General features: G+C 42.2%; 2 protein-coding genes across 6 annotated transcripts in view; one reads left to right on the forward strand and one right to left on the reverse strand.

Moving 5' to 3' along the window:
* LOC137003878 (sterile alpha motif domain-containing protein 9-like) overlaps positions 1–11,292 on the reverse strand; it is a 28,291-nt gene extending 16,999 nt beyond the window's left edge. For 2 of the 3 annotated variants that reach the window (XM_067364143.1, XM_067364144.1), the window contains exon 1: positions 11,240–11,292. The gene's annotated coding sequence lies outside the window, so the exon portion shown is untranslated. The remainder of the gene's footprint in view (positions 1–11,239) is intronic. The other variant, XM_067364146.1, reaches the window with a different exon arrangement.
* Positions 1–27,098, forward strand: part of camsap2b (calmodulin regulated spectrin-associated protein family, member 2b) — an 84,283-nt gene that overhangs the window by 42,789 nt on the left and 14,396 nt on the right. For all 3 annotated transcript variants that reach the window (XM_067364147.1, XM_067364148.1, XM_067364149.1), the window contains exons 5-6: positions 19,868–20,009; positions 25,272–25,411. In XM_067364147.1, coding sequence (XP_067220248.1) covers positions 19,868–20,009; positions 25,272–25,411 — 282 coding nt within the window. The remainder of the gene's footprint in view (positions 1–19,867; positions 20,010–25,271; positions 25,412–27,098) is intronic.

The following is a 27,098-nucleotide window of genomic DNA, read 5'->3' on the forward strand; positions in this document are numbered from 1 at the left end:
AATTCTGATTAGTTGCACCTCTTGTAGTGATCCCCTTACTACTCAGTTTTTATATTAATTGGCATATAATTTTTGGAGCAAGATTATGTACACATTTAAACACCATTTTAATAAGAGAGAAATAAAATAGTACAATGATGCCATCTATTTGGTTTCTTGTCCAAAATTTTTAGTGTTTGTTTATATAGAGATCTAACAGGTTTGATAGTCAGTTGAGAAACCTGACTCCAGACAGTCACACAATATGATAAATGTGAGAAGACCATTGCGTGCATGTATAATGTAGCTGCTTTTAGAGATATGTGTGGTCTAATCATATAAAAACAATTCAGGTTTGTTCTGAGTGTTCTACACAGTCTCTTCACATGCACATCGAATTTCTAATGAGAATCTAAAATAACACTTAAATATTTAAAATGGTTAACTAGCTCTATTGCCTTTTGATTGATCTTAATTATAAAATCATTCATTTCCTTCCTCCTAATTGAAAAACAAATTGAGGCAGTCTAAAAACACTGCACCTACCACATTACCATTAACTAAAGCTCCCTTAATAAATTCTGTGAGAAAGTTTGTCATTTCTGTTGAATACTTAGGCCTAAAACCAAACAGATTTGGTAAACGCTGCAGTGTGTGTTTGTGAACATCGGTGAGCTATGGACCAACGGTCTAGGAGTAGTTTGAAAAAATATGATTTGAAAGCAAATCAAAATGGCGGACAGGAAGTTTGGGTGACTAAGGCACAATTGATTGACAAGCGATTTAACCAATCAGAACGCAGAATTTGCCATTTTGTCAGACAAAGCAGTCAGGAGTTAGAAGATTAACCTCGGTGGAGTTAAACTTGAAAAATGGTGTGTATTGACGTCTTTCCACATTTGAAACAACATTCATTCATGTTTATTTGATGCTATAAATGGACTAGTAGGAAGAGATGATCGGTTTACGAGCCTCTTGAGCTGAGGCACTACAGCAATCTGTCACAACCATGGTTACGACACATTAAAGAGCCACAAAACGTTTTTTATTGTTTGAATTTCTTAAAAAAACTACACAGTTTGAAAGCTGGGACTTTGAAAAGCTGGCACTTGGGACTTAATATCATAAGTAACCTGCTTTGTCTTGTCTGTCGATGTGTTGTCTGTATCCTCTTTGCTCCGCAATGTATTTTTCACTGTGTGTGGCGTGTCAGAGCCATGGCTTGTCGGACAAAGCAACAGTAACTAAGGGGGGCGGGTCTTTGCGAAGGGTCAATTGACATCAATGTTCTCAGCATAAAGCTATTAGCATTTTTTAAAATTTCATCATAACATTTGACCACAAGGAGGTGCTGTCCCAAAACCTTTTAAATGTGTGTCTTTTAAACCTTAAGAGCATGGTGCCGATGACACATACATTCATAATGGTACACATGGTACACCAATGCATTCAAATATGTAAGTAATAAAGTACGAGAGGCTGTGCTGTATTGTGAATAAGTCATGGCGTGAGGCACAACGCTAAGGGGAAAAATAGTCCCTGACAGTGAACAGCCACAGAAGTTACATTATTACACCATTAGATGGTGGCAAAGGCTTTATGATTCTGTCAGTCAGTAGTGAAGACTTTTACATTGAAAAGACTGAACTGTTGTAAACAATTTGCGTTTTATTATGTGTTAAAGGTGAGGTGGGTTAGCCTTCCATTCAGTGCACCACAGCTGGTTCTTTGTCCTTAGAAGACAGCTATTGTGTGTCAAATTTGGGAAAAATATCTTTTTGGAATTATAGACATTTATTTGTATGAGTGCATTAAAAAATTACCCATGGGTGACTTTGATTTGATTTTTTTTGGCACTTCCTATCAAAATTTTGACATTTGGGCATTAGCGCTTAGTTAACTAAATATAGTTCCGTGTTTACTATGCTTGTTTCGAATAGATCGGACTAACGGTTTTGAAGATATTCACTAAAATTTTTTAAATGCTGTATGTTTCCTCAGGTCATGCTTGTGATGACATACCAAGTTTGGTCTGCATACGCGAAAGCGTTGCGGAGATACAGCCTTATGTATCTCTCCTTATGTCTATTTTTTGCATGCGCATTTTTAAAATTGAACTTGAATTCCATAACTTTTCGTCGGCTTGGTCTGAAGATGATCTGGTTCAATTTTGTGCAAATTGGAGCAATGGCCTTGGAGGAGTTTTTCGAAAAAAATTCAAAATGGCGGGAAATTTATCATGATGGAAAATGACGTTATAGTAAGAGTCTGTTAATGTGGGTTTTTGGAGAGTTACCATCATGGTTATATAGTGAATTTCTTAACTTAAAAATTGAGGCAACTGATTGCCTCTATTTTTTTGAGTATTGGCAACTTACAGTGTACTAAAACTTTGAGTTGCATTAAATTAAGATGAACAAAACACTAAATATATATTTTGATTTAAATTAATGTTTATTTGTAATTTACAGTTTTTCACAAAAACTTGCTTACTGATGATATTTAAGTTTGCAAACTTACAAAAAGAGAGCCAATCTTTGTGTGGAAATAAAAAAATGATTTTGTTAGAATAGTACTTCACTTTCTTATTATTTAGGTTACCATTATTTACTGATATTTATTTCATAGTTTTACAGGCGTGTCATTTCACTGACGGAATAGCTAAAATAAACATGCACGTCTGTTTCAAAATGGGTATTTGAGCATTTGTTTAGGACAATTTATTTTTTCATATTTCAAAATTTATTTCATAGAGGTATATACACACACAAACATACACACACATGCTCCAAATATTTATATGTATGATTACCATCATATTTCATGTTTTTAAAAATAGGCTAGTTAAATATAATAGTAAAATAGTTCCAACAGATTTTCCTGTGGTACCGAAATTGGTACATACTCAGAGAACCGTAAATTTTTACTGGTATTGGTACCGACTACTGGAATTTTGGTACCGTGACAACACTGTTTGGTGGAATAGATCTGCTACGCTGCTGCTTCTGTTGATAGGACAAAACACAACCCCAACAAGCAGATCTACCGCAAGACATATGTACTGCTGCTGCTCCAAAGAGCCATGAGACTACACGTTTTAATATCTGTGTGTGTCTGGGCCCGTTTTGCGAATGGCTTAACTCTAGTGGCCTATGACTGTGTGCGCCTGGGTTACCACGCTGAATGCCTTAGCTCTAGAAACATGCACTGTTTGTTCTCATGAACAGTAGATATCACGTTGCAAGCTGATAGAGATAACAAACCCCAGCAACCACCTGAACAAGTATTATATTATAATAATATTATACATTTTATAATATCATTGACATTAACCCCGCATTGCGGTGCCAAACTTGTATAGTGTGAAATGATGCAGTGTTAGAATTTTACAGCTAAACGCTTAGCAATAGACAACCAATCGCATAATTGCCTGCTTTGGACAGTCACGGAAACACTGCGCATTGTATATAAACAGTAAATTCAGCGTTTGAGAAGAAAAATGTCAAATGCTGACAGAAAACGCGACAGTTTGAGGGAAAAAGAGACCGTTTCATTCTTACCTTTATAGTCCGATATGTCCATTCAGTATAAACCCGATAATACAGTCAGCAATACGAGGTGAGGATGCACAATGCTAGAGCTATGATTTCATGATCTGTGACATCTGAAGCTTAATTTTCGCACACAACCCAAGTCTAGGTCTATAGGTGCAAAACAGTAGTGGACAGTTACCAGATCAGTGGGCAAGGCCATAGTGTGGGTAGGGTTAAGGGTGGGGTCAGGTGAAGGGGATCATTTGCATTGCATGATTTATAAACACCCACAAATTCAAAAATGCTTACTTTAGTTCCACAGAGACCCCATACTCACACAACCATGTGGCTGCTTCGTATTCCAATTCAAAAAATAGCATGAATCTCTTGTGCAGCTCATTTACTTTTTTGATAAGAATAAATCATAATACAAATATTTACATGTGTAGTATTGTGCATGTTCAAATTCAGTATTAATTCCCAGTTCACAAGAACTTCAACTGACCATTCCACAATTTATTTTGATCATATTCCTACATGAGCCTTTTCTATGAACTCGTAGGTTTAGGACATATGCAAAAGTTTATGCGAATAAGGCTGCTTGTGTTGATCGAAGCATATTCCTAAAAAATGATATAGAAGCCTACTGTATGACACTACAGTACACAATTACTTAATTTATTAATTTGCAATTTATTATTTATTTTTAGTATTTATCACAGAGTCACACATTTATTCAGGTTTATTAATACATTAGGTAATTAAGGACCTGAAAGCCTATTATTTGTATTAAATATTTGTATTGCTTTATATGGTTTTCGTAACAAAGAGAATTATTATTTGAAGCAATCGAAATGGCTGGATAATCCACCTTTTGAACACTAGATGTCTTTAGTGTGCACCGTGTTGAAAAGCTTAGAGTAATGAACCAATTTATGATACAGTTGAGGGGAAAGCCGCAGTGCCTTGCAAAGCTTAATTTCATCATCACTATTGGTTACTTCATAAGAAATTGACAAAGCAGACCACACAAAAACGCATAGTGATAGCATAAGAAAGACCGTTCACTTATATGTTGTATTTCAGAGGGTTTCTGAAAGCATGCTGCAGACTGCTAACAGTTGTCACAGACACGTCAGGTTCCACCTCACTGCAGTACCCACGCACTCAATCACCAGTCTTCTAATCACCGCCACCTGCACGTCATTAACTCTGCAATCACCAGCACCATAAAGCCACCACACTCACACACACTCACTGTCCGGTCTCGTTCGCACTACGACATATGTATGCTTACCTTAAGGACTCCCAAACGACTTACCTACCTGCTCCAGCGATCTCCTTCATCTCCTTCGTCTCCTGGTCTCCCCGTGTGCAAACCTACCTGTGTGTGTGAGTGTCTCCATCGTCTCCCTCCACTGCATCTCTCATCCAGCATCTGCAAGTTTAAAAGGACAGTATTATATCCCATTCATCTCTCATCACGCTATATCTGCTTGTTATCACTCTGTGCTCAACTGCTTGTTAATAAATACTTAACTGGATTGCTTCTACTTCAGTCTCCGTGTCTCTGTTGTAACAGAAGACCGGACCATAACAACTTCACAGTATGAGCACCAACGACCCGTTTCAAGAGCTCGTGGACACGCTGCGCCGAGCACTCACACCACAGCTATCGTCATCTTCCTCCAGCAACGCTTCCACTCCAGCACCAGCCAGCACCGCTTCCTCACCAGCATTCACCGCCAGTCCCATGGCCAAACCGGCGCCCTACTCTGGATCGGCGGAGGAATGCAGCGGATTCCTTCTCCAATGCGAACTGGTCCTGGAGATGCAGCCGCAATTCTACACCACCGACACGGCTAAAATAGCGTTCATCATCTCGCAATTGCAAGGTAAGGCCCTGCAATGGGCAGACTCTCTGTGGACTCAAAAGGGCCCTGTGGTCAGATCTTACTCGGCGTTCGTCTCTCACTTCCGGGAGGTCTTCGGGAAACCTCTGACGGATTCATCGACTGGTGAGAAACTCTACAATCTAAAACAACGTAATCTCTCTGTTAACGAATATGCCTTGCAGTTCCGAACGCTAGCCGCCACCAGCGGATGGAATGAACAAGCTCTCATCACATCATTCCGTCAGGGGTTGGAACCCAATATGCGGCTGCATCTCGCTGCATACGAGGACTCCATTGGACTTGAACGCTTCATCCAACTCGCCATTCGCGTGGGGTCCCGTATGCAGTCGTGTCTCCTAGAGCACCAGGGCCAGTCAACCATCACCAACCTCCTCCGTCGGTCCGAACCCGTCAGCCCTCCAGAACCAGCCACCGAACCCATGCAGATTGATCATTCTCGTCTCACCACAAATGAAAGACAAAGAAGGCTGACCCTGAACTTATGTTTATATTGTGGATTACCGGGGCATGTCATCTCCACATGCCCAACCCGTCCTCCTCGGCCCGTGGTGAGTGCAATTTTTCCCTCTATCCAAAAAATGAAACCACTCACTACTGTTGTAATCCTTACTGCTGCAAACACCTCTGTTCCAGTGGTGGCGCTCCTCGACTCAGGGTCAGCAGGAAATTTCATCTCTGGTGCCCTCTGCCGACAACTCAACCTCAAAGTCTCCCCGTCTCCGACTAGCTATCAAATCCACTCCATCACGGGCAAACCCCTGAGCCGTAAGAACATCCGTCATTATGTGGGACCTCTTCAACTCTGTGTCGGCATCCTGCACTCTGAGAAGGTACATCTGCTGGTTCTGGAGGAATCCACCGCTGACGTGGTTCTAGGGCGCCCGTGGCTAGAACAACACAATCCCACCATCTCTTGGCGCACGGGCGAAGTCCATAAGTGGGGCGATCACTGCTTTCCCGACTGTTTCCCAGCGCTTCCTGTTCCAAAGTCTCCACTCTCCAAGTCTCTCTCCATGAACGCCACCTCTATCGAAAGCCCTGTCGAGAAACGCTCCGTGGATGTCCCCCCGGACTACGCCCCCTTCAGTGACGTTTTCTGCCCGCAGCGCGCCTCCAAACTTCCTCCACACCGGCCATGGGACTGTGCCATCGATCTGCTACCGGGTGAACCAGTGCCTAGGGGACGCATCTACCCCCTATCACTACCGGAGGAGAAGGCCATGGAGGAATACATCAAAGAGGCACTCGAACAGGGATACATCCGCCCGTCTACTTCCCCTGCTGCTTCAAGCTTCTTTTTCGTGGCAAAGAAGGACGGAGGCTTGAGGCCCTGCATCGACTACCGTGCCCTCAACAAAATCACCGTCAAATTCCGCTACCCACTTCCCCTCGTCCCAGCGGCCCTGGAACATCTCCGCGGTGCCACTGTGTTCACCAAGTTGGACCTCCGCAGCGCGTACAACCTCATCCGGATACGTGAGGGGGACGAGTGGAAGACCGCCTTTGTCACGCCCACCGGACACTACGAATATCTCGTCATGCCGTATGGCCTGGTCAACGCCCCCTCCGTATTCCAGGATTTCATTCACGAGGTGCTCCGGGAGTATCTCCACAAGTTTGTTCTGGTATATATTGATGACATCCTCATCTACTCCCGGAGCTTGGCCGAACATCGCCACCACGTTGCGGAGGTCCTTCAACGCTTACGGCAGTTTCACCTCTTCCTAAAAGCTGAAAAGTGCTCCTTTCACCAACCCTCCGTGCAGTTTCTAGGATACATCATTGACCACAGTGGCATCCGGATGGACGAGGGGAAGGTCACCGCTATCCAGTCCTGGCCCACTCCATCAACTATCAAAGAGCTCCAACGATTCCTAGGTTTCTCCAACTTCTACCGCAGATTTATCAAGAATTACAGTACCATCGTCAGTCCACTCACCAACTTACTCCGTAACCAGCCCAAGTCTCTGTCCTGGTCCCAACTTGCCACCAACGCCTTCGAGACCCTGAAAAGAGCCTTCACCACCGCTCCCCTCCTCGTCCACCCTAACCCGGACCTACCATTCATCGTGGAAGTGGACGCCTCCACCACCGGAGTGGGAGCGGTCCTTTCACAGCAGCAGGGGACGCCAAGTAGACTCCATCCATGCGCCTTCTTCTCCCGCAAGCTCAACCCGGCGGAGGTCAATTATAACATCGGTGACCGCGAACTCCTGGCCGTCAAGCTTGCCCTCGAGGAGTGGAGGCATTGGTTGGAGGGGGCTACTCATCCGTTTCAAGTTCTCACTGACCATAAAAATCTCGAATATCTGAAGGCTGCCAAAAGACTCAACCCTCGCCAAGCTCGCTGGGCCATGTTTTTCTCTAGATTCAATTTCTCCATCTCTTACCGCCCTGGTTCTAAGAACACTAAAGCTGACGCTCTGTCTCGTATCCATTCCCCTGAGGAAAAGCCCGAAGAGCCTGAAAAGATCCTGCCGGAGTCTATCTTCGTGAACCCTATCCAGTGGTCTGAAGAAACCATTCCCTCCTCCAATGCCTCCACACGCACTCTGCCGGGTTGCCCCCAAGGCTTGCAATACGTCACACGGGCACGTCGCACTCCACTTCTGCACAATACCCACTCATCACTTGGCACTGGTCACCCGGGGGTCAATGAGACCCTCTCGTTGCTCAAACAACGCTTCTGGTGGCCCAACATGGCCAACGACGTCAGAAGGTACGTGCAGGGCTGCAGGGAGTGCGCCATCTCCAAAAGTCCACGCCATCTTCCCACCGGCAAGCTACTTCCTCTGCCCGTTCCTGAGCGACCATGGTCAGACCTGGGAGTGGACTTCGTCACCGATCTCCCTGAGTCTGACGGTCACACGTGCATCCTGGTGGTGGTAGACCGCTTCTCTAAGTCCTGCCGTTTGATACCCCTGGAGGGTCTACCTACCGCTATGGCCACGGCAGAGATGCTATTCAACCATGTTTTTCGCTATTATGGAATACCTGAAGATATAGTCTCCAACAGAGGACCTCAATTCATTTCCCACGTCTGGAAGGCCTTCTTCTCCCTCCTGGGTGTGACCGTCAGCCTGTCATCTGGATACCATCCTCAGTCGAACGGGCAGACGGAAAGGAAGATCCAGGAGATTGGCCGCTTCCTGCGTACCTTCTGTCACGGCCACCAGAACTCCTGGAACCAGTACCTGGGTTGGGCCGAGTACGCACAGAACTCCCTCCGTCAAGCCACAACTGGACTAACACCCTTCCAGTGCGTACTCGGCTACCAACCCCCGCTGTTCCCCTGGGATGGGGAACCCTCCAACGTCCCTGCAGTCGACTACTGGTTCCGGGAGAGCGAGAGGGTATGGGACTCAGCTCACCACCAACTGCAGAGAGCCCTGCGCAGACGCAAGAGGACAGCCGACCTTCGACGCTCCGACGCTCCAGTCTATCAACCGGGGCAGAAGGTCTGGCTGTCCACCAGGGACATCAGGATGCGTCTGCCCTGCAAGAAGCTGAGTCCCCGCTTCATTGGCCCGTTCACCATCCTTCGGCAGATCAACCCCGTCACTTACCGTCTCCAACTCCCTGCACAGTATAGTAGAATTCATCCTACTTTCCACGTTTCTCTGCTAAAACCTCACCACCCTTCTGTTGTTCCCTCCACAGAACCTGACGTGGCAGCCGCCGAGCCCCCCCTTCCACTCATCCTGGAGGACGGCACAGCTTACGTGGTTCATGAGATCCTGGATTCCCGGCGCCGTGGTGGTCAGCTCGAGTACCTCGTTGACTGGGAAGGTTATGGCCCCGAGGAACGCTCATGGGTACCCAAGAATGATATCCTTGATCCTATCCTATTACAGAACTTCCACGCCAATCACCCGGACAGACCTGCCCCACGACCTAGAGGACGACCACCACGGCGTCGAGGTCCGCGGCCCTCAGGAGCGGGCCGTGGGAGGGGGGGTACTGTCACAGACACGTCAGGTTCCACCTCACTGCAGTACCCACGCACTCAATCACCAGTCTTCTAATCACCGCCACCTGCACGTCATTAACTCTGCAATCACCAGCACCATAAAGCCACCACACTCACACACACTCACTGTCCGGTCTCGTTCGCACTACGACATATGTATGCTTACCTTAAGGACTCCCAAACGACTTACCTACCTGCTCCAGCGATCTCCTTCATCTCCTTCGTCTCCTGGTCTCCCCGTGTGCAAACCTACCTGTGTGTGTGAGTGTCTCCATCGTCTCCCTCCACTGCATCTCTCATCCAGCATCTGCAAGTTTAAAAGGACAGTATTATATCCCATTCATCTCTCATCACGCTATATCTGCTTGTTATCACTCTGTGCTCAACTGCTTGTTAATAAATACTTAACTGGATTGCTTCTACTTCAGTCTCCGTGTCTCTGTTGTAACAACAGTAAACAATGGCAAGTATTTTAATGTTTGAGCAGCAAGCTCATTGGCTGCTGATTCCACAGCAAATAATCAGATGCACTATGTAGATAGCGATGTGAGAGCTACAAATTTAGTTGAGGACCTATCAGCCAGCATCTAGATGCAGAACTTTGTATATATTAGTGAATAATCAGAATAATGAATATTTCATGTAAACTGGAGTGAAGAGTTCTGCTTGTGTCATGTAAACATCTTACTGCGATTAAGACCTTACTCTGATTATTAGAAATAATCGCATGATTAGTGCACATAAACGTGGTTTCAATGTTAGGTGTCTACTTTTGATCTTCTGATGTTGTGGTTTTGTAGCTAGCTTCCGCTTCTGCCTGCTCTCTCTCTCTCCAAAAGATCTTCCTCCCCGATAGCTCTAAAGGCCCTGCTTTTTTAAATCACTAATGACACACACTGTCTGTACATTTATGCACATGTTGCTTCTACTTGCGTTAGCATACATGTTGCTTCTATGTGTATTAATTGTTACATTAGTTGAATCAATTGCTCTGTTTAACTGTGTCAACACATTTCTTGTTTGCTTTAATGACATTAGCAATACACACATTGTACATTTTAGCAGATTTCTATCTTTCTAGACATTTCATTACTGTCATTCCTGACAGTCTCCATATTTGGCACAACAATGATCTTGTCCCCCAGAAACCATTATTCACCCACATGCACATGCAACGTAATCCAACGTACGTCATCTTTACAGGATGTGGTGAGTGCACACTGCACAGTATGCATTTTTGTCACCTTATGAAAACTTAATGGCCACGAGAGAATCTCTAAGATCCTTGATTTTCTTTTTGCTTTTTATTATATCTTTTCTTATAATTTATATCTTTATCTAATTGTTTGGAAGAGAACAATCAATTTCTCTTGTCATGAAAAATAAATTCTGTCTACAGAGTCCTCGTTTACTTTTATCTTACAGAACGATTTGATCTGTACATAACTTAAAAATCAAGTTTATTCAAACACTTTCTTAGAATTTCTACATGAAATAATCATGGCTACACTCAAAAAAAAAAAAAAAAAAAAGCTCAAAAGTGGTCTCTGCGGTGGTACCATATACTCCTAAAGGGTGTATAATAATGCCTTAAAGGCCCCAGTGACAGCTTTTTTTTACCAGGCTTTGTACCAAGCCTTTTACAAAATGTTTTTTTTTTTTGGGGGGGGGGGCATCATTTATCTGATTTATTAACATTTGACAATTATTTAAATAACTAATAAGTAAGCTACATTCAAAAAAAAATTATAGAAAGTAGTTAAAAATATAACATAGCTACTAAACAATTAGTACATCATTCTACAGCTTGAGAAATCAGTGAAAATTTCAGCAGTACTTACCCTGTAAATCTTCTTTTTGAGTTAATGCCTGACTGGGTGCTGCTTTCAGGTTGTTCTTACTAAAATAGGCATGCAAATACAGTCACAGTGAAGCTAGTGTTGAGGAACACTTCCGTATTAACATGCGCAACGCCTATAAACTGCATTCACATGTCCAAAAATAGTTTTATTGTTTACCTGCCTTTGTAAATATGACCACACCTAAACCACAGCAAACTCAAACACACCCACAACCCATAATATCTATTCGGCCAAAAACAAATATCAGAAAGTCAACACTATAAACTAGAGATGAAATGAAGACTTCAGATGCAAATGTCTCTAAGTGCCGTCTGAAATTTTCTTCTAAAATAAGCATTTTTATCAAGCTTGTATGTTTATTTTCAGTTATTTTGCTTTAATGGCAATGAAAAGGACCTATTAATTGCCATTAAAGTAGAATTAATGAACCTTAAAAACTACAATATGATTTAAGTAACATTCTTTATTAACAATCTGGTTAAAAAAGTTCCATTCCAAGTGCACCACACATGAAGTAATCAACATGGTGTAAATGTAAAACAATTGGTTAAATATCTTTGCAGAAATATGCCTGAAATATGAAGACAAATGTTGTACAAACTTATTTTAAACACATCCTATATACTCAGAAATAATATAAAATAAGAAAATGCTAAATATTTCTTAGCCAAAAAGTAATAGCAATAAATAACACCAGTAATAGGCTATTATTAACAGCAAATGCTTTGTAAAAACAGAAAACAACAGCAGCTTTCAGCCTGTCACCATCATGCAAACGTCTCGGGTTACAGATGTAACCCTGGTTCCCTGAGTAGGGAACGAGACGCTGCGTGACAACGCATTGGGAACCTTCTGCGTGATGTCGTCACTGAAGCACTCATGTATCTAACCAATCGCGTAGCGAGACGTCAGAGACGGGTGACGTCACGGACCAGGAAACTATAAAGCACACCTGGATGCAGAGCACGGTAGCTTCTGGATAAGTCTGAAGCAAGCACTCACAAGTGTGCAGGGGTACGGCAAGAGACGCAGCGTCTCGTTCCCTACTCAGGGAACCAGGGTTACATCTGTAACCCGAGACGTTCCCTTTCGTGGGAACTATCGACGCTGCGTGACAACGCATTGGGAACGCAATCCCAACTGAGCCGTAGCTCAAACACTTGTCAAAGTTATCTTGACAACCCGGAGGACCCTAGGGTGGAGCCGATATCAAAGTTATAATACTTAATAAATGTGTGCTGGTATGACCATCCAGCTGCATCACATATATCACCCATGGAAACTCCTGACATCAAAGCTTTTGATGCCGCCATACCCCTAGTTGAATGGGCGCGAACATTCAAAGGAGAAGGCTGTCCGGCCGCTTCATAGGCAAGTGAGATGGCCTCGACCACCCACTTGCTCATTCTCTGCTTCGATGCTGGGCCGCCTTTTTTTAGGGGACCAATAACAGACAAACAATTGATCTGACTTACGCCACAGGGCAGCTCTGTGGACATAAGCATCCAAAGCCCTTACTGGGCACAGCAGATTAAATTTTTCCTGATCCGCAGATTCAAATGGAGGAGGATAGAAGGCCTGAAGCACAATGGGGCCTGGGACATTGGTAGGGACCTTTGGGACATAACCCGGTCTAGGATACGGGAATGCTTTCACCATTCCCGGAGCAAATTCAAGAAAAGAAGGAGCAACAGAAAGTGCTTGTAAGTCTCCTATCCGCTTCAGAGAAGTGATAGCCAATAAAAGAATCGTTTTAAGAGTGAGGAACCTCTCAGGAACCTCCTCTAGTGGTTCAAAGGGAGCCTCATCTAACCCCTGTAAGACCACGGCCAAGTCCCAGGCCGGAACCCTTGTGCGCACTGGAGGCCTCAACCTCAATGTGCCACGGAGGAAGCATGTGACGAGGGGGTCTCGACCTACCGAGATATTCCCCTCAAGAGGAGCATGTTATGCTGAAATTGCTGCAATGTAAAACCTTCAAGGTTGAGTGAGATAGGCCCTCCGAGAATTTTTCCTGGAGGAATTTTAGCACACAGCTAATAGAAGAAAGGACAGGGTCCGTATTATTGTTTCTACACCAGGTAGAAAACAAATTCCATTTGTAGGCATGCAACTTCCTCGTGGCGGCAGCATGGGTCCCTGGGACAGGAATCAAGGCTTTTTCCACATGACCCGAGCACGAAGGCATCGCTGCGTGACTTCGATCATGCGAAAAGGGTTTCCCCTCAGGGAAAACCCCTTGGTCCTGTGCCACCACTGTAAGGGTCTCATGTGCAGAAGGCCAATAGTAATCACGTTGGACGCAGCTGCCATCAGACCCAACAGTCTCTGAAACTGTTTTAAAGTGAGAGTGGTTCGAAGGGAGCCTCAGCTAACCCTTGTAATACCACAGCCAAGTCCCAGGCTGGCCTCAACCTCAGTGTGCCACAGAGGAAGCGAGTAACGAGGGGGTCTCGACCCACCGAGAAGCCACCCTCAAGAGAAGCATGAAAGGCTGAGATAGCCGCAACGTAAACCTTCAAGGTTGAAGGCGATAGGCCCTCCGATAATTTTTCTTGGAGAAATCTTAGCACAAAGCTGATAGGAGGGTGGACAGAGTCCATATTATTCTGTCTGCACCAAGCAGAAAATAAATTCCGTTTATAGGAATAAAGCTTCCTCGTGGCGGGATCTCTGGAGTTAACACTCTGAGGTCTAAAAACGCGCCGGCGCGTTTTGCAGTTTTTTTTTCACATTGCAGCAAAACAGACTTCAAATACTCCGTCATTTTTTGTCATAGAGACATAAGTAATATATCAATTGAAACTATAGAATGTCTTCTTTTATTTATATACACTCAAAGTAAAAACAAAATGTTGTGCTTTTTGTAAAATAAAGAAAACTAACATGATGCGTGATCTCTCCTCTCCCTCTGAACGAAATCCAATCTGATAATTCTCAGAAAATGAACTGTAACTTAGTGAATACTAATCGCAGAAAAATTAAACTTATGTCTAAAAAAACGTTAAGATGTCAGGTTTTAAATCATGTAAGTCAAATCGAAAACAAACCTTCTGTGTTTATGTAATCTGTATGAAAAGAGAGCCATGTCAGAAGACTGTGATTCAGCTCATTATCCGCTAATGCGGCCACACCCACGGAGCCAGCGCTATTCAGACGCAAATTCAGAGGCAATACATGCATTCATCATCTCAATCGTGTATTTATTGTCTTGAAAAGTGTTTATCTGGATGTAAAATTCATGGTTAGCGATCTCTAGAAGACATACAGTTAGTTCCTGTTTACTTTTCTTCTATGGATGAATTTTAGATGAGTTTTTGTTTCTTTAGCGCCCTCCTGCAGCTGTATGAATTGGAAACTCCATTCATGGAATAGCCTCTTCTTCTTTTAGATGAATTTGTGGACTAAAAATGCATAGAGCGCCCTCCGACTTCAAGGATGAATTGAAAACACCAGCGCTCATAGTAATGACAGTGAATATTAAATAAAAATAACTCCTCTGTATAGAAAATTGACATAAGCATATGAGAATCCAATATTTCTCCAAATGTGCATGCTTTTAAACTAAAAGCCTATATTCAGACTCTTTGCATCACAGAAATACATTATATTTTAAAGTATAATATAAAACCATTACTTTATATTGTAATAATATTTTTCTGTATGTTTCATATATCATAATGAGCTTGAGACATCACAGGAGGTTTTTTTTCACAGCCTACCTGACTGAAATGCCTCATTAATATGCAAGTCATTTCAGCTCATTACTATCCAATTCTTTTGTCTTCTCAGGTGAGAATGGCCCATTTTCAGTGGTGATTCACGCCTCCTCGCATACTGTGTTCCTTGGCAAAAAGTGTCTTACAAAAACTAAATCAATATATTGTTTTATATGAAGGAGTAGGCAGCATAATTTTTACATAATTCTGAAGCAAAAATTCTAGTCTACAACCTCCAATACCCAAAAGTCTTGTGAACACAGATTTACTATACTTTTTTTGGCCTTATTTCAGTGACTTAAGTTTTTTGTTTTTTCAATAACCACGCATAAATGTTATTCCTTCAAAAACACAAACATGTACATACATGTTCCTCACATATTATTGTAGCCTAGTTTGTGCTGAATACAGTGTAATGACACTTTTTCCATTAATATGTTTATGAAGAACTGAAAAAAGCACAAATGTCAGAGCATGTCAAAACTTCTCCAGGCCCCAAATCAGCCTCAGACTCCAGAGGGTTAAGGATGGTCTCCACAACCTCAGTTGGAAGACCAGCATCTATGAGCCTGGCCCCCTCAGAGGCTAGGCCCATAGCTTCCACAGTTCTGGGCGGGGATGTATTATCGAGCCGCCCGCTTGCGAAAGGAGGTCCTGTCTAAGGGAAAGCTCCATTGGGGAGCCGTCTAGTAAGGACACTAGGTCCGAGAACCATATTCTGGTTGGCCAGAAGGGGGCTACCAGTATTAGGCTGACCCCTTCCCGGTGTACTTTCTCCAGAACTCCCGGGAACAAGGTGATCGGGGGAAATGCATACAGACGTAGTTTCGGCCACGTCTGTACCATGGTATCCAGACCCAGAGGTGCTGGATGTGTTCGGGAGTACCAGAGTGGTCACTGGGTTGACTCTCCCAAAGCAAATAGGTCGACTTCCGCTCGACCGAAATTTTTCCATAGGAGATCCACCACTTCTGGGTGGAGTCTCCACTCCCCGGGCCTCGGCCCCTGCCTCGACAGGGCGTCTGCTCCCTTTATACCCAAGGATGAAAGCTGGCTTCAGAGAGAGCAGCTTCCCTAGGGACCATCGGAGGATCCGACGGGCCAAGTAGTAAAGTTGGCAAGACCGCAGACCCCCCTGATGGTTTATATATAAGACCACTGCCGTGTTGTCCGTGCGGACCAACACGTGATGGCCTCTCTGGTCTGGGAGAAAGTGTTTTAATGCTAGAAACACCACCATCATCTCCAACCGATTTATGTGCCGGCCTGGTATGCAGAAAGGCTTTCACCATACCAGGTGCAAACTGCTGACAGCGCTTGTAAATCACCAATTCTCTTCAAAGAAGAGACAGCCAGGAGAAAGATAGTTTTAAGTGTCAAGAACTTGTCTGACACCTTCCAGGACCTCCCATAGACCCTGAGCTGAGCGACCACTCATGATCGCCCCCAGCCCGTGAGGGAGGCATCTGTCGTAAGCATTACATGACGACCAGAAATCCCCAGCACGGGTACCTGGGACAGGAACCAGGGATCTTTCCACATGGCCAGAGCACGAAGGCATTGCCGCGCGACTTTTGATCATGCGAAAAGGATTTCCCCTCGGAGAAAATCCCCTGGTCCTGAGTCACCACTGTAAGAGTCATATGTGCAGAAGGCCAAAAAGGTATGACGTTGGACGCAGCTGCCATAAGACCCAACAGTTTCTGGAACTGTTTTACAGTGAGTGACTGGCCTAACTTCACCCCTTTCACGGCTGCGAGAATGGAACTCACACGAGCAGGAAACAAATGTGCCTGCATCATGGTGGAGTCCCAAACTACACCTAGATAAGTGGTAGTCTGAGCCGGAACTAGCACACTCTTTTTTTTTTTTTTTTTTTTTTTGGCATTGAGCCTCAGCCCGAGCCTTTTCATGTGGTACAGAGCAGCATCTCGATGCTGAACTGCTAGTTGCTCTGATTGAGCTAGAATCACTTTCTATGTAATTCAGTACGCGGATGCCCTGGAGTCTCAGTGGAGCCAGCACTGCATCCACGCACTTCGTGAATGTGCGGGGTGATAATAACAGGCCGAAAGGAAGAACCCTGTATTGGTAAGCTTTGCCCCCGAAAGCAAACCTGAGGAACTTCCTATGGGAAGGATGGATGGACACCTGAAAGTATGCCTCTCTCAGGTCTATCGCCACAAACCAGTCCTTGGACCTGATCTGTGGGATAATCTGTTTAAGTGTAAGCATCTTGAATTTGAGCTTTCGTATTGAGTGATTTAACACATGTAAATCTATGATAGGACACATCCTTCTTTGGAACAATGAAGTAGCGGCTGTAGAAGCCTGACAGCTTGCTGGGAGGAGGAACCCTTTCTATAGCTCCATTTCGCAAGAGTGTCATAACCTCTTGTTCCATAACCAGAGACTGCTTGGGGGTCACCACTATGGGAAAGACCCCATTGAATCTGGGCGGGCGAGACCCTGTAACCCTCTGATGAGCAGCATCCATTTTGATATATTCGGTAGAAGTTTCCATTCTACCATAAAATCTACTAAGGGAACCAGTCTCTCGAGACTGACCTCTGGTGTTTTTGAGCACTCGATTCAACGTTCTGGAGCGGCGCACCGGCAGAAAACAGACGAATCAAGTCATAACCGGCTCTCCTCGGAGAGTCGGTGGAGACCGTTGTGCCCTGACGCACACTGGGTGGCAGGGTTAGCATAACGGCCCCCTGAGGGCGCCAAAGGGGGACGGGTGTCAGATATTCTAACACAGGACCCCCTCCGGAGGGGGCTGCCCTCATGGATCCTGGCCCACAGATGTCAGGACCTCTTTGAAGCCTTCTTGGTGGTAATAACAGTCCGCAGATCTGTCCTACTTCACAAGGACTTCAGCTGTGTCACCTGTCCCGGTCCCCAAGCTTTCTGCGGGGGAGCAAGGGTGGTGACACCCTTTTTTTCCTTTAAATTCCTCAGAATTTAATGTATTCAATATTTCATTTAATCCTTAAATTAAATGCAGCCCAAAACAGTCAAAAATGACAGGCTGAATATATTAGAATACAAAGAGAATTATAGCTCGTAATAGTTTGCAAGGTATTATAGGGAAAGAGAGAAAGGGAAACTCCCGTCTGCTCAGTTCCCTCCAGATATATATATTATGTATAAACATTATATACAATATATACTACGTGCACGCAATCTATGCGCAGCCTTGGCAAACGCAAGATCCGAGCGAGCCGTATATTTTTTGTTGCACACTTAATCCACGCGCTGCCTCGGCAAACGCGAGATCTAAGCCTCGTGTTAGACTTTTATTCCCTCGAGAATAAAGCCAACAGGAGTGGAGATAAAAACTCCCGCTAGTTCATTTCTTTTACACTCCGGGACATTTTTATGAATGAACCGTCAGCTGCTTTGTTTTTGAACTGACGTGCATGCTCCACTCCCTAACACGATGTGTGTGAGGTGGCGAGTCCTCAGATCGATATCACAATATCCACCTCCTCAGAGCTGGCATGTGAAATACCGGTGCCTCAACCCGGGGAAGAAACCGTAGAGCGTGCTTCCACCTGGGAGACGGCACTGAACCTGGCAGGTAAGGGCAGAGAAAGGGCAACGCCCGTCTCTAACCCCTCTGTCAGATCCATTTGTGAACCCCACGAATGGCTTCTTTTCCGCGATCCGCGGGGAACACTGGAACACAGTATTCTGAGAGCGAGTTTTTTTTTTTTTTTTTATAGTGCACACAGACGGCTCCCTCGAGAGCTGCCCAGGCTTACTCAACTCCCATTCAACTGCTGTTTCTCGCCATAATACGTGTCTTTTTTATATATATATATATATATATGGATTGGTGTGAGATACTCTTGTCCTCAGACAAAGATATCGTGACTTGTTTATATGAAATAAGACAAACAACACCAAATAAGACACACGATAACATAGAGTGCTTGCTGAAGACACAGAAGCTACCGTGCTCTGCATCCAGGTGTGCTTTATAGTTTCCTGGTCCGTGACGTCACCCGTCTCTGACGTCTCGCTACGCGATTGGTTAGATACATGAGTGCTTCAGTGACGACATCACGCAGAAGGTTCCCAATGCGTTGTCACGCAGCGTCGATAGTTCCCACGAAAGGGAACATTAAATATCAAACAGGTTTACAGGATTTTGCATTCCATTGTGCTATTTGTTCTACTGGTTTTATGTTTGGCGGACATATTTAGGTGTTGCACTTGTCTCGTGTCTTTTGCAGCATCTCGCCCATGAAACGGCATAGTAAAAACACGACGGTCAAGTTAAAAAAAAGCTCAACTCTCATTCCACTGCCTGCGTCTCATTTTTATAACGCAATAACGGATTTCTGAATGAACAGTGATGTGTTCTACGTTCATAGAGCATCACGCGAGAGTGGTTAATCAGGTCGGATCATTTTCTTCTCTTAATACATTATCATGTATTATTATTGCTGTATTGTCAACATGTCTAATTGAAACACTTGCTAACATTTTTATTCAAGATTTAAAAAATAATAAAATCGAGGCAAAAGATAAATTCGAATTAATCGAAAAAAATCTTAAAAAATCACCCAAACCTAGAACTTATGGCTTTTGCATCTGAAGTCCTCAAATGCTAAGTTGGAGAGATGCTAGGTTTGCTTTTACAGATCAAATAACAAGAAGATATCAGATTTCTGTAGTGACCTCATATTCCTTGCATTCTTTTTTATTGCAATGGCTGCAAGCTAATCTGGTTAATTCACATCAGCCCTAGCACTATATGTAATATGTAATATAAGTAATTTGATTAGGTAATTTTGTGTGTGTGTCCCTTTACTAACTTGAGTGCATTTTAACAATCTTGCTGTCATGGTAACCATTCTGCATGTGTAATCCACAGGGTCGCTACAGGAGAGAGGACTCTAAAGCACGTCCGGCTCTATGTTTCCCCCTGGTGGACAATCTCCTGAAGGACAACACAGATGGCTGTTCACTGGCTGCACTACTGCACTTCTACTGTCCTGATGCTGTGCCACTGGAAGGTACTGCTGCTAGAAATTCTTCTTTGTAATGTGAGAAATATCAATCTGTTTCTCCTAATCAGTTTATATATATACAAATACAAATTATATATATATATATATATATATATATATATATATATATATATATATATATATATATATATATATATATATATATATATATATATATATATTATATTTGTATATATGTGTGTGTGTGTTAAGCAGCCAAAACTGTTTTCAAAATTGATAATAATAATAACAATAAATGTTTCTTGAGCAACAAAACAGCTTATTAGAATGATTTCTGAAGGAGAGAGAGAGAGTTGCATTTGATTTATATTTATAGAACTGCATTAGGGCCATGATGGTTACATGTCAGAAGAGGGCCTTGGCTCATTGATTGATTCTGAGACCATGAGCGGTTGGTTTTATTGTAGACTTTCTTTTTAATTTAAAGGTATAGCTCACACAAAATTAAAATTCTGTCATTATTTATCCACCCTGATGTTAATGATTTTCTTCAATGGAACACAAAAGAAGAAGTTTTGAAAAAAAAAAAAACCAGAAAAAAACAACAACTGCTTTTTGCAGTGACCAGGGAATGTCAATTTCCAAAAAGGACAAAAAGGTAGTTTAATAATGTATGCTCTATATTCAAGGTCTTCTGAATCCATACACTAGCTTTGTGTGAGCTTTATGAAAATGATCAGATTGCATTTTTTATGTCTTTTAATAAATTCTTTTATGTTGAACTGCATATTTAATTTTTGAGGAGAGCGTCAGGATTGGGAAGTGCCATGAGTTGAACTCAGATTTGTGTCACCCGCATGAGCACCATGGTAGAGCCCTGCGCGGGACTGATTTCCTTAACCCGCACCCGCCCGCTCCCGCTGAATGTCTGACCAGGACCACCCGCTCCCGCAACCCGCGTGTTCCACTCCCACCCGCGCCCGCAATGTTTGTGTCCACTCCCGCCCGCTCCCGCGGACTTTCTCTCAGAGCTTGTAAAAAATAGGCCTAAACAAAAACTCTCAGACTAAATTCTTTCAAGTTAACATCTAGAATAATAGACTTTAAACATGATTGCGTAAAAATAAGATGAAGTAGCCGCAAAACCAAAGCACCACACGTGATAAAAACATTGGGTATTTTTATTAGCATTATAAAACATTAACCGTTAAAACAAAACCAAAACTAGCGGCACCTCAGTTTTTAAACGCAGGCTACTGCATACACACTCACCGAACGATTAACTAAACAAGAAGTTTAAATAACATTTTAAGTAAATAAGCCAAAGCACAATACGAAATAACTTTAACTTATTAAATAAACACATACTAGATATACTTTAAACAAATTAAATACAAAACGAAATAAATAAAATAAATAGAATGCCTTGCTTAACAGGCTATTGCAAAGAAAATAAATAATACTAATAAATAAATAAAAATAACGTGGTGAATGATCACCGGGCCTTGCATTGCTTACTCCATATTACTATGAAGGAAAAGTATATTGCTGACTGACTGCGGTCGCAGACTTGTGCATCTTTCTTCCATGATCCGCCCACACACACTAATGTCCTCTCTGACAGTGCACTACTAGATCATGTGAGAATGCTCAAAATAAAATGAATTTTAAGAATTGTTTCCAAGTGTCTTGACTTGTCTTGCTTTGCTTTTGTCAAGTAAAGAGCCGCTTTAAATTTCTTCTTAACTTCATTTGATGACTCCGTTTCTATTACACGCCAAATCCCACCGTTTCCTGCGGGTCTCCCGCAAAGTTTTCTGACCGCCCACTCCCGCCCGGGAAAACTGGGACGCCATGTCATCCTAACTAAAGAGGACAAGGACAACCCAAGTTGTTCTCAGCGCTCAGTTCAGAAGCCTGCATCTCTGATGGTATGGGGTTGCATGAGTGCATGTGGCATGGACAGCTTACACATCTGGAAAGGCATCATCAATGCTGAAAGGTACATCCAAGTTCTAGAACAACTTATGCTCCCATCCAGATGTTGTCTCTTTCAGGGAAGACCTTGCATTTTCCAACATGACAATGCCAGACCGCATACTGCATCAATTACAACATCATGGCTGCGTAGAAGAAGGATTCAGGTACTGAAATGGCCAGCCTGCAGTCCAGATCTTTCACCCATAGAAAACATTTGGTGCATCATAAAGAAGAAGATGAGACAAAGAAGACCTAAGACAGTTGAGCAACTAGAAGCCTGTATTAGACAAGAATGGGACAACATTCCTATTCCTAAACTTGAGCAACTTGTCTCCTCAGTCCCCAGACGTTTGCAGACTGTTATAAAAAGAAGAGGGGATGCCACATAGTGGTAAACATGGCCTTGTCCCAACTTTTTTTGAGATGTGTTGATGCCATGAAATTTAAAATCAACTTATTTTTCCCTTAAAATGATACATTTTCTCAGTTTAAACATTTGATATGTCATCTATGTTGTATTCTGAATAAAATATTGAAATTTGAAACTTCCACATCATTGCATTCTGTTTTTATTCACAATTTGTACAGTGTCCCAACTTTTCTGGAATCAGGTTTGTACATGTTTATACGATGGGCATTTCAAGCAAAAATAATATTCAATGATCGCTGGGAATTATTCGATTATTATTTGTAAATCATACCCCTCCCCCGTATGCACGCACGCACGCACGCATGTATAGTCTACACACATACAAGAAGAGAGAGAGACCATTCACTTTTCAATCTGTATTATGCCATGCAAGTCTACAGTATGCTTGTGAGACAATGTGTTGTTCTTCTGTTGTCTGAGAGTTGACTGACAGCTTTTAGGTGTGTCATTGTCAGCGCGCACCACCCTCTGGTTACATGAACGTGTCACCACCACATCAGCACCGAAAACATTGGGGAATTTTTAAAACAATCATCGTGACACATCCCTAGTTTATACCTCTATTGTGCCTTTAATGTGCTATTCACTTTCACACTGTTGTTACTTTGTACACTCTTTATATCGCAGTCCTGCAATGATGAAAGAAAATTTACTCATTGCTGTCCTGTGGCAAAATTTGAGAGCTTTTGCTTGTTTGAACAAACGTATAATGGTTTCATGAGTGCGACCTGGATGCATCAATGATTGGTGAGATATGTTGTTTAATAAAATGATCCTGCCAGAAGAATAGCATGAGAACTTTATTATGACTGTTCTGTCTTTATTATCTCAGTGAGCTTTTTGGAGGTTTTACCCATGCGTAGGAAGGTGAATTTAGTGTCTTCTGATGTTTCAGTGTGGGATGAGAAACTTTTGGAAAATACTAGTGTGGACGGGGAGCGTTTTGAAACGAAAACGCCATTTTCAAAAGTACCTGGAAGTAGTATTTGTGTTTGTAATACAATGAATTTCCATGTCATTTGTCTCCTTGGTTACTGATTGATTAGCGTGCACATGATGTTGTTTTGCTTGATTAGTTCACTCTGTTGTTTAAAGCCCCCTGTAGTCAGTAATATTATCCCTTAAAACTCATCTTTGATCACCAAAATGCCATATTTAAACATTTTTTCCATTATTTCATGTCTTAAAATAGCTTGAATATAACTCATTTACCTCATTTAGTATACACAGATCCTTGAATATGCAAATGAGCCGCGCCTCCACTCACTCGCACAAGCTTGGCCAACTTACTGAGGGAAACGCTGCAAAATGGTATCCCTCTGCACAACATAGGACACATAACGGTAATTAATATGATTAGCCTTTTGCTTGACTACGTTATCAAACAGCTAATAATGTGTTGCTAATGTTAAAATATACTGGGATAACCGGGCTTCTCTTGAGACTCCACTGCTTCAGAGCGATCAGTTAATGAAATGCTAAAGCCCGTCGGCACGTTGATGTGATTGGTAACAATTTCAATTTCAAACCAAGGTTTTGAAACTGTCTTTAGATCACTGCATTTTTAAAGACAAAATGCTCAGCAATGCTGTTGACTTGAATTTGCACATGGTTTGTTTTAAAGAAAATTAAAAACACCACACAGACATATAAACAATATGAGTATACTGTCATTTTTGTTTTTCTATTATTAAACACTTGACTGCTGCACTTAAATCCTGTTTATTTTGATATCTTTTCCTCAACCATTTGTGACACTGCTAGACCACATCTCTGACATTAAACTGCACTATTAGTAGTGATTTTCTAATCTTGTACAAACACTGCTGAAGTTTCTTGTGTAGTCTAGACTAGACTTTTTCTGAGGAACAGGCCTATAACACTACAATATTTTAGTCAGAAAGAGTGTGTCTTAATTTAGTTGAGAGGTGTAGTTGAGAGTACATACAGTACCCTCCAACAGAGGCCTATACAGATAAAGCCTCAACAAAATACTCTGCCCCTAATCTGGCCCTGTAGATAACAGGCGTACACACACAAACAGCATCAGGAAAACTACTTTATCCACTAAACTCCTTCTGAAGTCCCTCACAACAAGAGTATAACACCATTCAAATATTCAGGGTCAGCTGAAGAACACTGTCTCTGTCTCTCTTTAAAAGTGACATATCAATATAAAGGCAGCGTTTATATGATTTTAAACTCTGTTTAAAAGAAATTAAGTTGAACTACAAAAGCCTCTTGATGACACCGTTTGGGGTAAGATTTTTAAGGTGTTTGAAAGAAGTCTCTTATGCTCACCAAAGTTGCATTTATTTGATCAGAAATACAATAAAACTGTAATATTGTGATATTGTGAAAAATTATTACAATTAAAAATAAATTGACATGATCCTTAAGAAATCATTTTAATATGTTGATTTGGTGCTCAGGAATTATTTCTTCTTATTATTATCAATGTTGAAAACAATTGTACTGATTACATTTGAGTTTTTTTTTTTTTTTAGTATTCTTTGAAATCAGGAAAGTTGAAATAGAAATCTTTTCTGTCACTTTTGATCATTTTATTGATTTATCAAATGATCATCTTTGCTGAATAAAAGTGTTAATTTCTTGATACGAATGAGGGTACATGAGGGTGGAAGAAGAAATGAGTGAAAGGAATAAACAGAGTGAGTAGGAGTGCGTGAAAGGAAGTTTGAGAGAGAACAGACAAGCAGTTATTCAAACATAAACACATCCCCACCCCGTGACTTGGAGGATTCTGTTCATTACATCACACATTCTGTTCCCGCCCTCAAAGCCTTCATTGGCTTCTACTTGTGTTCTGTCTCCACCCCCTCAGATTAATTCAAAATGTCATTGGCTGTTATGTGGTTTGTTCCCTCCCCATCCAGACATCTGTATCAAAGAAACAATGTCATTGGCTGACAGTCTGTACAATCTCCAGCTGATCCAGGAGTTCTGCAGGGAAAACCTCAGCAACTGCTGTCACTTCACCCTGGAGGATATGCTGTATGCCTCCAGCACCATCAAGGTAAAGCCTGACATCCACATGCAGCACTTCTTCACTTCTTTTACTGATACAGTTTTACTGAAAGATTGATTGATAGATTTATTTCGCTCAATAGATCATCTTGACATGTTTTGATGTTGATACTATACTGTATTTTTTCACATTTCTTGCATTTGTTTTTGCATGTATTTAGTGTTACATCACTATTACTGTTTAACATACTAAGTGTTACAAACCCTTTACTCTAAATATTAAATGTCTTGTCCTGTACTATTTATTCTATAGACATGAACCTGTGTGGCTTATTGCAGAGATCTGTGCTTTCTTAAAAGGATAGTTCACTCAAAAATGAAAATTATGTCTTCATTTACTTATCCTCATGTTGTTCCAAACCTATATGACTTTCTTTCTTCTGTGAAACATACTCAGATAACACACATACATCTACAAGATGTCTGTTAAAGATTGCTTCATCTGGAAAGCATCTGCTGTTTACAAACATCTTATGTTTTACATCTGATAGACATCTTTAAGATGTCAGTTTTACATACATTCTAAATAATAAACATCTTAAAGACATCTTCTAAGTGTGCTATCAGGGTAAAGATATTTTGAGAAATGTCTGTTTTTTTGTTTTGTTTTTTGTCCATTGTCCATACAATGGGATTCAATAGTCACCAAAACTGACATTCTACAAAATATCTTCTTTTGTGTTCAGCAGAAGAAAGTAAGTCATACAGGTTTGGAACAACATGAGGATAAGTAAATGATGACATTGTTAATTTTTGGGTGAACTATCCCTTTAAACCGTGTGGCCGTGGTGGTGAGTGCTGCATGACAAGCGCTGCTGTCATTTTCTTCAGAAATTGTAAAACTTTCATTTGGTGTGCTGATTTTATTCCACCATAATACTGAAGACCATAATATGTAAGCTGACTAACCAGTGGAAAATTGCATTGCTTATTTTCCTGGTATGATTTAGTATCTGACGTTTACTCAGATGTTTCAACACAATGAGTAGGATGTGTGTTTCCCATTTGGTTCAGTGTTGCAAACATTGTATGGTTTCTAGGATACAGATTATGGCCACTTTCTGTGGTGATTTTCCACTGAATATCCTTTTTTAGTTCGAGGCCAGTATGAATGAGTGATCACTGGAGTATTACAGGGAATTTCAGCAGGGCTGATGCAGGATGGGAAAGACTACCAGTGCGTGTTTTAAATCTGACCGTTTGGAATGACTGAGTCATGGTTTGTGTGTGTGAGAGCGCTGCTATGTGGATCGCCTCAGACAGTAATGTTATTGAAGCAGTTTGTCTAGATAAACACACTCCATGTGTAGCCGTTACCTCACACAGCCACCATCATAACAACAGCCAGTAAAATTTTTTTAGCAAATGTGTTAAATTTTCCAAACCGGCAGCTGTAGATTTGCCATTATATCAGATGAGTCTGTGGTCGATTATGTAAACCAGGTTAAAATGCTTTCAGCCAGTCACATGCTCTCCAGTAAAACAAAGGTACATCTAATTTCTTTGATTATTTAGGCTTTAAATGTTGTGATTACACTAAATGAGGCCTTTTTCATGAGGCTAACAGCCCCTAACTGTGGTGAAATAAAGGTGTCGGACTGAATAAATCTGCAGAGAGTGCTGGGTCTGTTCTGTTTGTGTCAGGCTGCCCCAGTTGCTTTGTTCCTCTTGTCGGG

This window comes from Chanodichthys erythropterus, chromosome 16 (assembly GCF_024489055.1).
Source record: "Chanodichthys erythropterus isolate Z2021 chromosome 16, ASM2448905v1, whole genome shotgun sequence".
Taxonomy (NCBI): domain Eukaryota; kingdom Metazoa; phylum Chordata; class Actinopteri; order Cypriniformes; family Xenocyprididae; genus Chanodichthys; species Chanodichthys erythropterus.